The following is a 12,436-nucleotide window of genomic DNA, read 5'->3' as shown; positions in this document are numbered from 1 at the left end:
TCTTGCTGCTCACAGGTAGTCAAAGCCCTGATGTATATGCAATTTTGAGATTTTACGGTACACTCTTTCAGTTTTTCTATACAGGTCAGTGTATAGGGAAGCCCCTTAAAGAGGCTAGAATGGTGACATCATTACTCACTGATACCTCGCATTGTAAGTCCCAGTTAAGTTTCAGGAGACAGGATCTGTGCACTGCAGACATGGATCTTTATAAGAAGCTTTGTCATAACAGAATGTGAATATATTTGTTAGTTGCAGTCTTAACACAGTACTCTGGTGTTATTGTCACATGAAATTATAAAACCATTCTCGATAGGCATGTGCTTGGTAACTTTATTAAATATGAGGTCATTCACTAAAAAAAATTTCTTGAGGGTCCCTGTTCTAGGGGTTGCAGATGCTTTGTGAAGAAAGTAGTTCCTTCTCTACAGATTCTCCATGGATTTTTCTTTTCTTACGAACTTCTTGTTATTAGCTTATAAAGTGCCATTATTTCTCCCAACTTAACAAAAACAAAAATCAAAAGAAACTTCTCTTAACTATATATCCCTTTTCAACTACTGACCCATACCTCTTTTCTTATATATATCATAACCCCTAGAAAAAAAGTCTCTTCTCATGTTTTTCTACACCAGATCTCACCCAGCTCTGGACTCAAATTATATCCCCCTACCTAGTAAGGGCTCCACTTAATTCTGAGAGGCACCTCAAACTTCCAAAACTGAACTCCTGATCTTCATGCCCAAGCCTGCTCCCCAGCACTCGCCCCATCCCTGTAAGTGGGGATCCCCTCCTTCTCCCTGCTCAGGCCAAGAACTCTGGCTTCATCCTTGAGCGTGCTCTTGTTCTCATACCCCACCATCTGCTCCATCAACAAATCCTGTTGGCTTTACCCTCAAAGTCTATCCAAAATCCAACCATTTCATCTCACCTTGACTATCCCAACCCTAATATACATCACAGTCATCTTGCTGCCAGCCCCATCTTCCTGCTTTCTTCACTGGTCACCCCACCCTCACTGTCAACATAGCAATTAGAGTGATTCTTTTAGGGCATCAGAATATATCTCCTATCTAACAATATGTTCAAGATTTTTTTCATCCATTATGCAACAGTATGGATGAATCTCATACACATAATGTTGAGTGACAAAAGCCAGAAGCAAAAGAGTACATTCATTTCAAATACAAAAAAAAAAAAAAAAAAAACCCACCAGGTAAAAGCAAATCTATGCTCTTAGAAGTCAGGATGGTGATTGAGGGGGCAGGGTATGGATTGTGACTGGAAGAGAACACCAGGAGGGCTGGTCTTTTCTGTTTCTTGACCTGGTGATGTGTGTTCAGTTTGTGAAAATTTAGCAAGCTATACATTTATGATGTACCCTTTTCTTGGTATATTTTATACTTCACTGAAAAGTTTTACAAAATTGTTATTTCTCATGTAGAAAATCATCCGCCATTTCTCACATATAAAATCATACAAAGAATTTATCAGCCATTTATAACCACTAGAATAAAAGCTCCATGTGGGCAAAAATCTTCTCTGCTTTCATTCACTCAACAAATATTTATTGAGCACTAGGCATTGATATCTAGGCATTGATGATATAGCTGTGAACATGAGAGACAAAAGCTCCTGGGGCTTCTGAGCGATGATAATCAGAATAAATTGCCTAGCACTTAACAAAGGCCATAGGGGAGGCAGAAAACAAGAGAGGGGGATAGGGAGGGAGTGCAGAATGGAGGCAAGCAGGGGACAGCATTTTTAGGAGCAGTTTTAAATAAGTGAGAAAAGGCCTTGCTGCGAAGGTAGCATCTGGGCCAGCACTTGGAAGGAGGTAAGGGAGGGAGCCCCGTGTATGTCTGGGATGAGGAGGAGCTCCTGGGCAGAGGGAATGGGAAGCAGAGGGCCTGAGGCAGGAGCATGCTGGGTCTGCACTAGCAAGGAGGCAGTGGAACTGGGGAGGAGTGAGGGCAGACTAGTTGGGGATAAGGTCGGAAACATACCTGGTGGCAGATTGAGAAGGGGCCAGTAGGCCTCTGTAAAGATTTGGGAGTTTTATTCTGCATGAGATTGGGGATTAGGGAGGGAGGTTTTTTTTTTTTTTCTTTTGGCCTAAGCTGTTTTGAGATGGGTTTCAGCTGCTTATAGTAGCAGGTCATTTATTTTCATTGCTGCAAATAGACTTCAGTTTATTATCCATTCTACTATTGATAGATATTTAGGTAGTTTCCAGTTTGGGGCTTGTGACGAGAGCTGCTATGACCATCCTAGTGCATGTCTTTTGGTAAACTACTGTTTGCAAGAGATTAAGTTTGAAGAAATTAAACAAGATATGTCAATTTTTCTTATTTTGAACAGCTTGTGACATAAGATGTTAGTTCCAGTGAAAGTCAGGCAATCAGTCAATACTAATGGTACACATTCGAAGTAAATTCTCAAGTATATATTTGGGTAAAGCAGTAAAGTATGCAAGGTTGGGAATACAAAAATATGCCAGATAGATTGCTTGCCCTCCAGGACCCCAGGGTCTAGTTGAAGATAAGAGATAAGCCTATGGAATGGACCAGCAACTAGCAAGGACACCCACAGGAAATGCCAAGTAATATCCTACGCAGTTTGCCTCGTAAGCATGCTGAAGTGGGCAAGATCACTTTGGACTCCAGTGATATAAGATTTCACAGGGAAGCCGAGAATTCAGCAGAGCCTGAAAGCATACCTAGGATTTGGAAAAGCAGAGATGGACTTTGTAGACATTACCTGGGCTAGGGAAATGGCAAGGCGGTCAGTTTATATTTAAGGGGGCTATGGGTGGTTAGTCTGAGTAAGAGTAGAATTTAGGATTCATTTTAAAGCCTAGCGTTCAGATGGACGTATTTCTCAAGTCAATAGTTGCATTCAAATGTGGGAATATTCATGTATTTCTATATTGCACATTTCTCATTCATTTGTATTAATGCCACATTTACGTAACATTACTAAACCTCAAAGGTCATAAGGTCTAAATGTCTTAAATATATATGTATTTTTAGACTGGCAAAGAAAATTCTTCCAGCGTGACTGTATCAGGCTGTGAGACGGAAAGTAAGACAGGCCAGACTCTGGAGAACACCTCGTTAATGGCCGAGCTCCTGAGCGATGTCCCCTTCACCTTGGCCCCACACGTGCTGGCCGTGCAGGGCACCGTCGCCGACCTTCCTGACCACTTACTCGCCTGTGATGTCAGCAGAAACTTATCTCGGTTTTGGTATGATTTCACTCTTGAAAATTCAGTGCTCAGTGCTCTGTGATTCATAATATTTCCATCTGTGTGCACCTTAACAGCTTTAAAAGTTTGCCTCCTTTATTTAACCTATCTGATGCTCTTTGCCATTTCACTGTTTAAAGGCCCTCAGCAAAGCCAGGATCATAAGGCAAAGAAAATATCGTTATTCTCATTGCTGTATTTTTTTAGAACACGGTACATTTGTATAATAATTGAACTTCAGTTCTACTTCCTTTCTGCCACATAATATAAAAATTAGGCTATGAAGGTTTTATGAAAAGAGTAGATGCCTTCAGCCGGTCTCTCAAAATATAACACCTCAGATTTATCTTAGCAGAACTGTGAAAAAGAACTGTGGCATTTTTTAGTTACCACAGCTCTGAAGTCTAAGCTGCAAGTGAGTGTGAAGTCTCTTCTCTGGCTTGAAGGAAGCTTGAATTAATGTTGTTCGCTTTTTTCTTCCAGAGTGTTTATGAATGAATTCAGGAAAAAAAAAAAAAATTGCCAGTTAGTTAAATTTCTTCAGTCTCACTTTAGACATATTGATGTGGAAATTTAAAACTTTTCCTAAACAGCACTGGTAACTTGCTGATACAAGAATGCTATAACTGCTCTGGACGCTGTTTTGTGAGTGGCACATTTGCTTTTTTTTTCAAACCCATGGCAACCCTTTTTCACCTTGGGTGACTCCTGTTTTGCTGCCTTTGTTCTCTACCTTTTCGCTACTTCAGAGCATGCTCTGAGACCAGCTTTCCAAAGGACTTGCTCGCTTTTGCCTCGGTTGGCATTTGCTCTCCTTGCCACATATGTTCCCAGTTTATGAAGAAATCCATGTTTCCTTTTCAACCCCTCTGCCTTCTAAAGAAAAACATCTCCTGATCATACGTATTATTGTTGATAACACCCTTATTTAGAAATTTGTTGGCCACAATACAGATGGAAATGTGGTACTGCAAGAAAAACTGAAATGGACTCATTTCCAATTAGAATGTAGGCAAAAACACCTACATATGACTTTTAGTTCTTGAGTATTTATTACTTATTCCAACTAAAGCAGAACTGCCATCGGTCAATAAACTGTAAAGGGAAGAGGTAAATTGTGATAGAAACTGTTCTATGCCATTGGACATTTAAATCACATTTGTTTCAATTACCAGCAACATGATTTATTAATTCTGTGCCAAATTTTAAGTATATTTTTTCACAGAGATAGAGTGCCATAGTAAAACTAAACACTGTGCATAAAGGTACATGAATTATTCAAGTTTTAATGTGTTATGCATGTTTAATAAATGTGGCATGGTCTTGATAAAAATGCTGTATTATTTAAAAGTTAAAGGAACATTTCTATTGACAAAAATATGCTTCATTTACAAATAATGTTACCATATGAGGTTAATGATTAAATTAGATCTTTACATTTTGTAGTTTTGTGAAAGTACATTCTTTTAAATATCCACCTTACTGTACCCTTAAAACTAAATGTAAGCATATAGTCAATTTGTCTAATTTGTATGTTAGATTTTGTCTAAAATGCTTGTACATTTCATTAATATTTATGTCTACCATATTATAAATGTGCTTATAAGTACCTTCATTTGTCTCTAAAAATTGTTATATTTAAATGTGAATTGAAATAAAATATTTTGATTATTTTCAGTCCAGAAAAATGGTTTTTCTTTACATTATTCATATTTGAATGTAAGTTATTGATGCTTTAGAAGGCAGAGATTTAAGTATATAATTCAGAGAAAAATATAGAATTTCCTCTTGTAAGTAAATTTTAAGGAATAATATTGAAAATGGTAAGATCACTGGTCCTGGTTTATTGGAACTGGAGGAATTTGAGAGAAATGATGTGAACATCTCTAGATAGATCCCATCATCACAAAATTTAGTAGGGGCCAATGTTAATGACCTTTTTTAAACAAAAATATTGTGAAAATGATCATTATAAATTTTCTCATCCTGTATGTAAATCAGTGTCACTACTTTAAAACTGAAGGAAACATTAGAAATCAATAAGCCAACTCCATTTTAGTCAAGAGAAAATTGAACCGGGCGCAGTGGCTCACGCCTGTAATCCTAGCACTCTGGGAAGCCGAGGTGGGCGGATCGTTTGAGCTCAGGAGCTCGAGACCAGCCTGAGCAAGAGCGAGACCCCCCATCTCTACAAAAAATAGAAAGAAATGATCTGGACAGCTAAAATTATATATATAGAAAAAAATTAGCCGGGCATGGTGGCACATGCCTGTAGTCCCAGCTACTCGGGAGGCTGAGGCAGAAGGATTGCTTGAGCCCGGGAGTTTGAGGTTGCTGTGAGCTAGGCTGACGCCATGGCACTCTAGCCCGGGCAACAGAGCGAGACTCTGTCTCAAAAAAAAAAAAAAGAAAGAAAGAAAGAAAAGAGAAAATTGAAGCCTAGAAAGGTTAAATGACTTAAATCTCCTAGTTAATAATAACTGTTTGCTTTAAGAGTGTTAGTAATTATAATGTAAATTATAACAAAGCTGTATGATAGGCATTTGAGCCAACTAGCCAATTTGTAGGAAGTTGCATGTATGTTCTTACCATTTACATTCTTTATGTAATGGCATTTACATTAATGGCATTTGCAATCTTTCCTAAAAATAGAGTTAGATAATTAATGGCATTTACAATCTTTTCTAAAAATAGAATTAGACAATTCTAACCAATTTGTTATTCTGGTTAATTACATTTGATTAACTGAACTTTTAAATTTTTACCATTAAAATGTTAACAAAACCACAATTTTTGTTAACAATTCTAGAAACCCACAGTATTTTCAAAGTAGATATTCATTGATACGAACACTTACTTTTCTTAGAGTAAAATGATAAATTGAAAATAGTGTGAAAAAAATCTCTTTTAAGATTCCCAGAGACTTCATTTCCTATACTTCTAAAGGACAGGTGAGGAGAACCAAGGAAATAATCTCATCCATGTTCTGAAACAGTGGTACATCAGACTTTACCCCATACCTCCCACAATAACAACTGATCAATACATGAACACTGCCCTTAGTAATCCAGCAAAGAATATGTTACTTTCAGAAATTAATGCATTGTCTTATTAATCATGTCATTAATAACATCCACATGAAATACAAGTTTATTGGATAGGTGGTTGAAAGATGTTCTGTCAAACCCATTTGCGAGCCACTGAGAAATACAGGTTTGTGGACATCATCTTTTTGAGCATTTGTGCCATATTCCTGATAACATGACCTAAATATTATTGGGAAATCTAAAACTCTCAGAATAAGTCTAACTCCATTCATACTACATTGGCTTGAAAGAGGAAGTATTGTTATATGTTTCAGGAAAATGACTTTATGCCATATGGTTTGGTGGATAGGTGTGTGAGAGAAAGGTGTATTGATTGAGGCACAGGAACTCTGTTACAGTCAATATGCTAATCTTTTTTAAAATTTAAGTAAACTTTTTATTTTAGAATAGTTTTAGATTTGCAGAAAAGTTATGAAGATAGTACAATGTGTCCCCAGATATCCCTCACCCAGTTTCCACTCTTCACATCTTATGTTACTAGAGTATGTTCGTCACAACTAAGGAACGAACATTGGTACATTGCTATTAACTAAACTCCACACTCCATTCAGATTTCATAGTTTTCCTCTAATATCTTTTTTTTCTTCTAGCATCCTATCCACTATAGCACATTACATTTAGTTGTCCTAACTTCTTAGGCTCCTCTTGGCTTCAGCAGTTTCTCAGACTTCTTGTTTTTGATGACCTTGACAGTTGTAAGGAGTACCGGTCAGGTATTTTATGGAATGTTTCTCAAGTGGGGTTTATCTAATGTTTTCACATGGTTAGACTGGGGTTTTGGGGTTTGGAAGAAATACTTTAAAGGTGATGTGCCCTTCCGGGAGGTCATATCATATCAAGAATATATGCTATAAACATGACATTCCTTCTGATGCTAAAGCCAACGTAGTATTTCCCAGGTTTTTCCACTGTAAAGTTATTCTCCCCAACCTTTTAATACTCTTCAAAGTTAAATCACAAAGCACAGCCCACACTCAAGGGGTGGGGAATTAAACCCCACCTCCTTGAGGGGCAAGTATCATACGAAATTATTTGGAATTCTTCTGCATGGGAAATTTGTCTCTTCTCCCCAATTTATTTATCAATTACTTATTTCTATTAGTATGAATGTACAAATATTCTTTTTCCAAGTCTAAATCAGTGATAGCCAAGAGACACATTTACATTTTTATAAAAGTTGATAAAGGAAATTTAGAACATTTTACATGGCACAAATGAATATCATTTAATGTTGGATATGGTAATATATTCTATGGTTTCCTCAGAATTCATCTTCCTGTAAATAACAGGCATGTTTCTCCCTAGCTTGCCATGACTGTAACCATAAGACCTTCCTTGCAGGGCTACAAGCATTGTATTGCAAGTGCACCCCGCTTAGATACTTGACCTTTACTACCTCACTCATAAGATGGCTGCATCTTACACATACGCCATTTTTCTGCAAGTGGTATGGAGATGAAGTGATACTGTAATTATCCTCCTCTTTAAAAAACCAAGAAAACTCATGAGACAAAGTTTTCTTCTCTGTAATAGGTGAGACTCTTTTTAGTAATAGCAAAAATAAAGTTGTATCTCCTTAAGAAAGATAGATTTCATTTTCAACCTTTAAGAAGTAGTTTTAAGAAGCAGTAAAAGGAAATCTAGTCATCTTTTCAAGGGGAGAGGTGCCCCAGAAACTCTTAATGTTACTTCTGATTAACAAAAAAAAATGCAATATGTGCTAAAACATAAAGTTGATGTCATCCAATTTGGGAAAGGAAAAATCAATCAAAGCAAAAAGCATCTTATTTTGTCCTTGGAGGAAACCTAAATTTGGTTCTTTGTCAAGAATTTGCCCAGTCCCAATTTTCACCCTTGCAAAGAAATAAATTTCTTACAAAGGTAAAGCGAAGGATAATTGCATCCAGAACCCATCAAGCAGGCTAACTCCGAACCAATCCCGACAGACAGCTTATTAGTGACTACCCAGGCCAGAAAGGGAGTCAGACAATAGACCATTTCAGAGGTCACTTAAGGAGACAGGCTCCAACTTAGAACTGCTGCCAGGGATGTACAATCCAGTGTCTGACATCTGGGTTCTGCAGTTGCCAAGTCTGCCCCTTGTGTGGCCACAGGTGTTGGCTCTGACTCTGAGCGGTATGGAAGCAGCAACAGAGTGATGTCAATTTCATTGTGTTTATGTGTATGGCTTTTCTTTTAATTTTGTTTTTCAAAAGGTACATAATTTATTTTGTTTTAAAATTAATGTATTTCTACACAATGGTTAGGAACATTTGGGAGGCTAGGGAAGCAGCAGCTTTTGTTCAAGAACAAGAGCAAAACAAAGATGAGTTCTTACACTTACAGGGTATACTGTACACTAACATGCTGTGTATGATACTGTTAACTTAGTCATTTGAATAGGCCTTCTCAGGACAAAAAAAAGCAGTAAATGGATGCTGAAAAGCAAACAGGAAGTTGGTCTAAGATAAAGCCTAAATACTCGATCTTTCCCTTTAGTCTATCCCCTTCCTCCCTGTTTTGGATCTTCAGAAGAATGTGTGTTTATCCATATGTATTTCTGAGCCTGGAACAGACTGTATGTAGTCTTCTATCTTACACCATACCAGCTGTAGCTATCAATTAACACAGCTTAAAACAGGAACACTAAACTTTTCTCTTTCCCTCGCAGGAAATTTAGCTCCCGTTTGTGAGGAAAATCTGGAAGTTTCTACCTCGGGTAGCTATTTGAGTTTCCTAACCCTAAGGATGTAGACAGCAGTAGAAGGAATAAAGGTGATTAACAGAATGGAATGTCCCTGGTAAGAACTGTAAAGAACTAATAGCCAATAGAATTTTTTTAAAATATAGGTCTACACCTCCATAAGTAAATATATATTTCTTCCTTGTTTTGCTTACCCCATAGCCGGAAAGTAGAACTTGAATTTAATGGAGTAAAAAGGAATCCTTTTTATCTTTATCTTTTATCTTTATATTGAATCTCTTCTAAAGAGAAATGCTTGAGCCATTAGGTGAATATCTGTTCCACTTTTAAAACTAATATGCCCTACAATGTTTTGTCACTGTGTCCTCCATGTATTCCACCAGCCAAGATTTTTGACAAATTTTGTTTTGTATTTGCTATCACAAGGACAGTAATAGGTAGATTGAATATACTTTTTCAAAGATTAACCCCACCCCCATTTCACTTAAGAATCTATGCTCTCTCACTGAAGTTCTACTGGATTTGTGCTTAGCACATGATAAATCCTCAATCAAGATTTGTTGAGTGAACCAGTGATATAAATCATTAAATCATCTATAAATGAGATTTCCCAAAAGCAAAGGAATTGAATTTCAAAACTTTTATGGTTTCTCCAGCCTCAGTAAGAGCTGTATTTGCGTAGCTGAAAATAATGCTTAGTTTACCAAGCCTCTACAAATTGTGCCTTTATCTGTTTGGGGTATTTTCCATGTTTCTCAGATTGTGTTTTCCTCTGCCCATAATGACTGTGTATTTCCTCATGATGAATAAGAGCTGATTCTAGACAATACAGTGTATTTTGGTGCTGTGGATTAACTCATTTGAGGTTTTATTTAGCTGCCAAGTTTCCCTTGTGTGTTCTTGTTTGTGTGTATTCCTGTCCCAGAATTTATTAATCCTATCTGACCTGTCCTTGAAAAATGTTTTCCTTTTTCATATGCTTTCCTCCAAGCACATTCAGGTCTTTTAAATGACCTTGTTTTAGAAAAACTTTATTTTTGTAGGAGTAGTGTATCTTTCTTTTAGCACTCTCCTGTATCTCTGTCTTATATTTCCTACTCAACCAAATCTGTGCCTTTGTCATATAAACATGTTTAGATCTTTCCCATCCAACTCCAACTATGAGCTCTTTTTCCTTCTCTTTAGAGGCAAGCTTCTTGAGAGACTGGTCTATATTTGTGTCTCCACTTCCTTACTTTCTATTCACTTACCAACTTCTGCAATCTGATTTCCCATCCCTAGTTAGAACTTCCACTGAACTGGTTCATACTAGAGCCAACTTTAAAACCTGCCAAATGCCTTTATATCTTTTTCTATGAGGCGATTATCCCACTCTCTTGAAATTGTCTTCAAGACAATTTCTGGGACACTGCTTTTCTGGTTTTCCTTCCATCTCTATAACCATTCCATCTTAGACCTTTGGGGACCTTTCCTCACTCTACCCCTAAAATGTTGGTGTTCCCCAGAATTCCATCTTTGTTTCTCTTCTCTACCTTTTCTGTCTCTTCCCTACAGAATCATATCCATGCCTATCTGCCACTAGTGTCATCCAAATCATTCTCCCAGCCCAGAACTCTCTCAAGTTCATATCCATATCCATAATTTACTATCAAATATCTCTCTCAACTCCTACTCTCAGTTTCTGTAGCAGACCATGGTAGGTGCTATTTTTAGTTGCTCTACATTCTTTCTCATCTCCTTTCCTCTGCCCCACTTTCCTTTGAGGACTTCCTTCTGTACTTTATGTGGTCCTGGTGGGAACTATGATACTTGTTACCATCCTGTACCCAGAGGTGGCAAACACATAAGCTAGTCTGGTGCAGTTTGCATCCATCAACAAATACGTAAGTTTTAGGAGAAAGAAGCACCTTTTTTGCTGGGTTACTGATGATAGCCATGCTTCCCTACATGTTTCAAAGTCCTGACCATATTATTTGAGGCCCTGGACTACCCAAGCAAGAAATCTAAGAATCTATCCATTCTTCCATCTTACCTCCATACTCGATTGAAGATAAATGTTTGTTAATTATACATCTTAAAAGATCTCTCAAATGTGTACTCCAGACCCACTATCACTACTTCAGTCCAGGCCTTTATCATTTCTCCCTATATCCAGTTAAGCCTCCCCTCCCATCCGTCCTCTACACCAAAGCCAAATGGAATGTATTAAGAAATACAGATTAAATCCCTCAAGGCCTCTGTGGTGTCTCTGGAGAATTGAAGCATTTTTAAGGCAAACAAGGGCCTCCCACCTGCCTCTTCAGTCTCACCACATGATATTTCAGCTCATATACTCTGTGTTCTGGCCCTATTGAGCAATGCTGTGCACCGTTTAACATGCCATTTCCTTCTCTTGCCAACCTTATATTCTATTCCCTTTGCCTTAAATGCCCTGGCCCTCCTCCTTCACCCAGCTAAATCCTATATAACAAGATTTTTTCCAGGTATCATCTCCTCTGGGAAGTCTTCCCTTATTCCTCCTAAGCTGCACTGGATGACCTTCCATGTTCCTGTACTACCCTGCACTCTCCTCTTTCAAAGTTCTTGATCCACAGTCTTGTGACTGTTTACTTGTCTGTTTCATAACTCTGAATGGATCCTAACATATACTTCCATGTTTAACATGATGCCTGTGCTCAGTAAGAGTTTGTTCAATAGGCGAATGATTGAGTCACTATCGATTCAAGGAAATGTGTGAGGTTCATATCCCATCTATGTTAGAAGTAGCCCTTGAGTCTATGCTGGAAGTCTTTAGGCAACCTTTCAGATGTCCATATTAGAATATGCTACATTTCCTTAATGCTCCGAAAGTTATCTTGTATCCCTAAATAATTTAGCTTCTTAAATTTTTTGAAAGCAGATATTTACCTTTTGTTCAATTAGCTGTGTCAACCCTAATACAATAAAAACATTTTATATTTATTATAATCTTCCCCACAGTGTTAAAGTCTTTAGATTAAATTTTTCGGATATAAATTACTATAAATCTGTGTATTATTAATTTGGGCTTTAGTTTTTGGTTTTCTTTAATATCTACCTGGAAGGAATTTTCTTCTGCCTTCTGTTAAACCAACATTGATTAATGCTAATCAAATTATATGGCTCTTTTTAAATCATGTATTTGTGTAGATTTAAATATATACCATAAAATAGAATGCCCTGATGTCTTAATGGGCTATGGCATTTTGTTTTTATGTAATCTAACCTTACTGAAGGATTTGGAAGTATTAACCCTTTTGGTGGTAGCCCACATTCTTGAAGAATAAGCTCATTTTACTTTTGAGGCAAAACAAACAATTATCTGAGGAAGGAAGACTATGATTTTGATTTCTCATGCAA

General features: G+C 37.4%; 1 protein-coding gene across 1 annotated transcript in view; it reads left to right on the top strand.

The window, feature by feature from the left end:
* The window catches only part of UMAD1 (UBAP1-MVB12-associated (UMA) domain containing 1), a 215,832-nt gene extending 211,603 nt beyond the window's left edge, over window positions 1-4,229 (top strand). Inside the window, exon 4 of the mRNA XM_069462027.1 lies at window positions 3,033-4,229. Within this exon, the coding sequence (XP_069318128.1) occupies window positions 3,033-3,290 (258 nt within the window). The 3' untranslated portion in view covers window positions 3,291-4,229. The remainder of the gene's footprint in view (window positions 1-3,032) is intronic.
* The last annotated feature ends 8,207 nt before the right edge of the window (window positions 4,230-12,436 follow it).

This window comes from Eulemur rufifrons, chromosome 29 (genome assembly GCF_041146395.1).
Source record: "Eulemur rufifrons isolate Redbay chromosome 29, OSU_ERuf_1, whole genome shotgun sequence".
In the NCBI taxonomy this organism is placed as follows: domain Eukaryota; kingdom Metazoa; phylum Chordata; class Mammalia; order Primates; family Lemuridae; genus Eulemur; species Eulemur rufifrons.
This window is presented reverse-complemented; position numbering and strand designations above follow the sequence as displayed.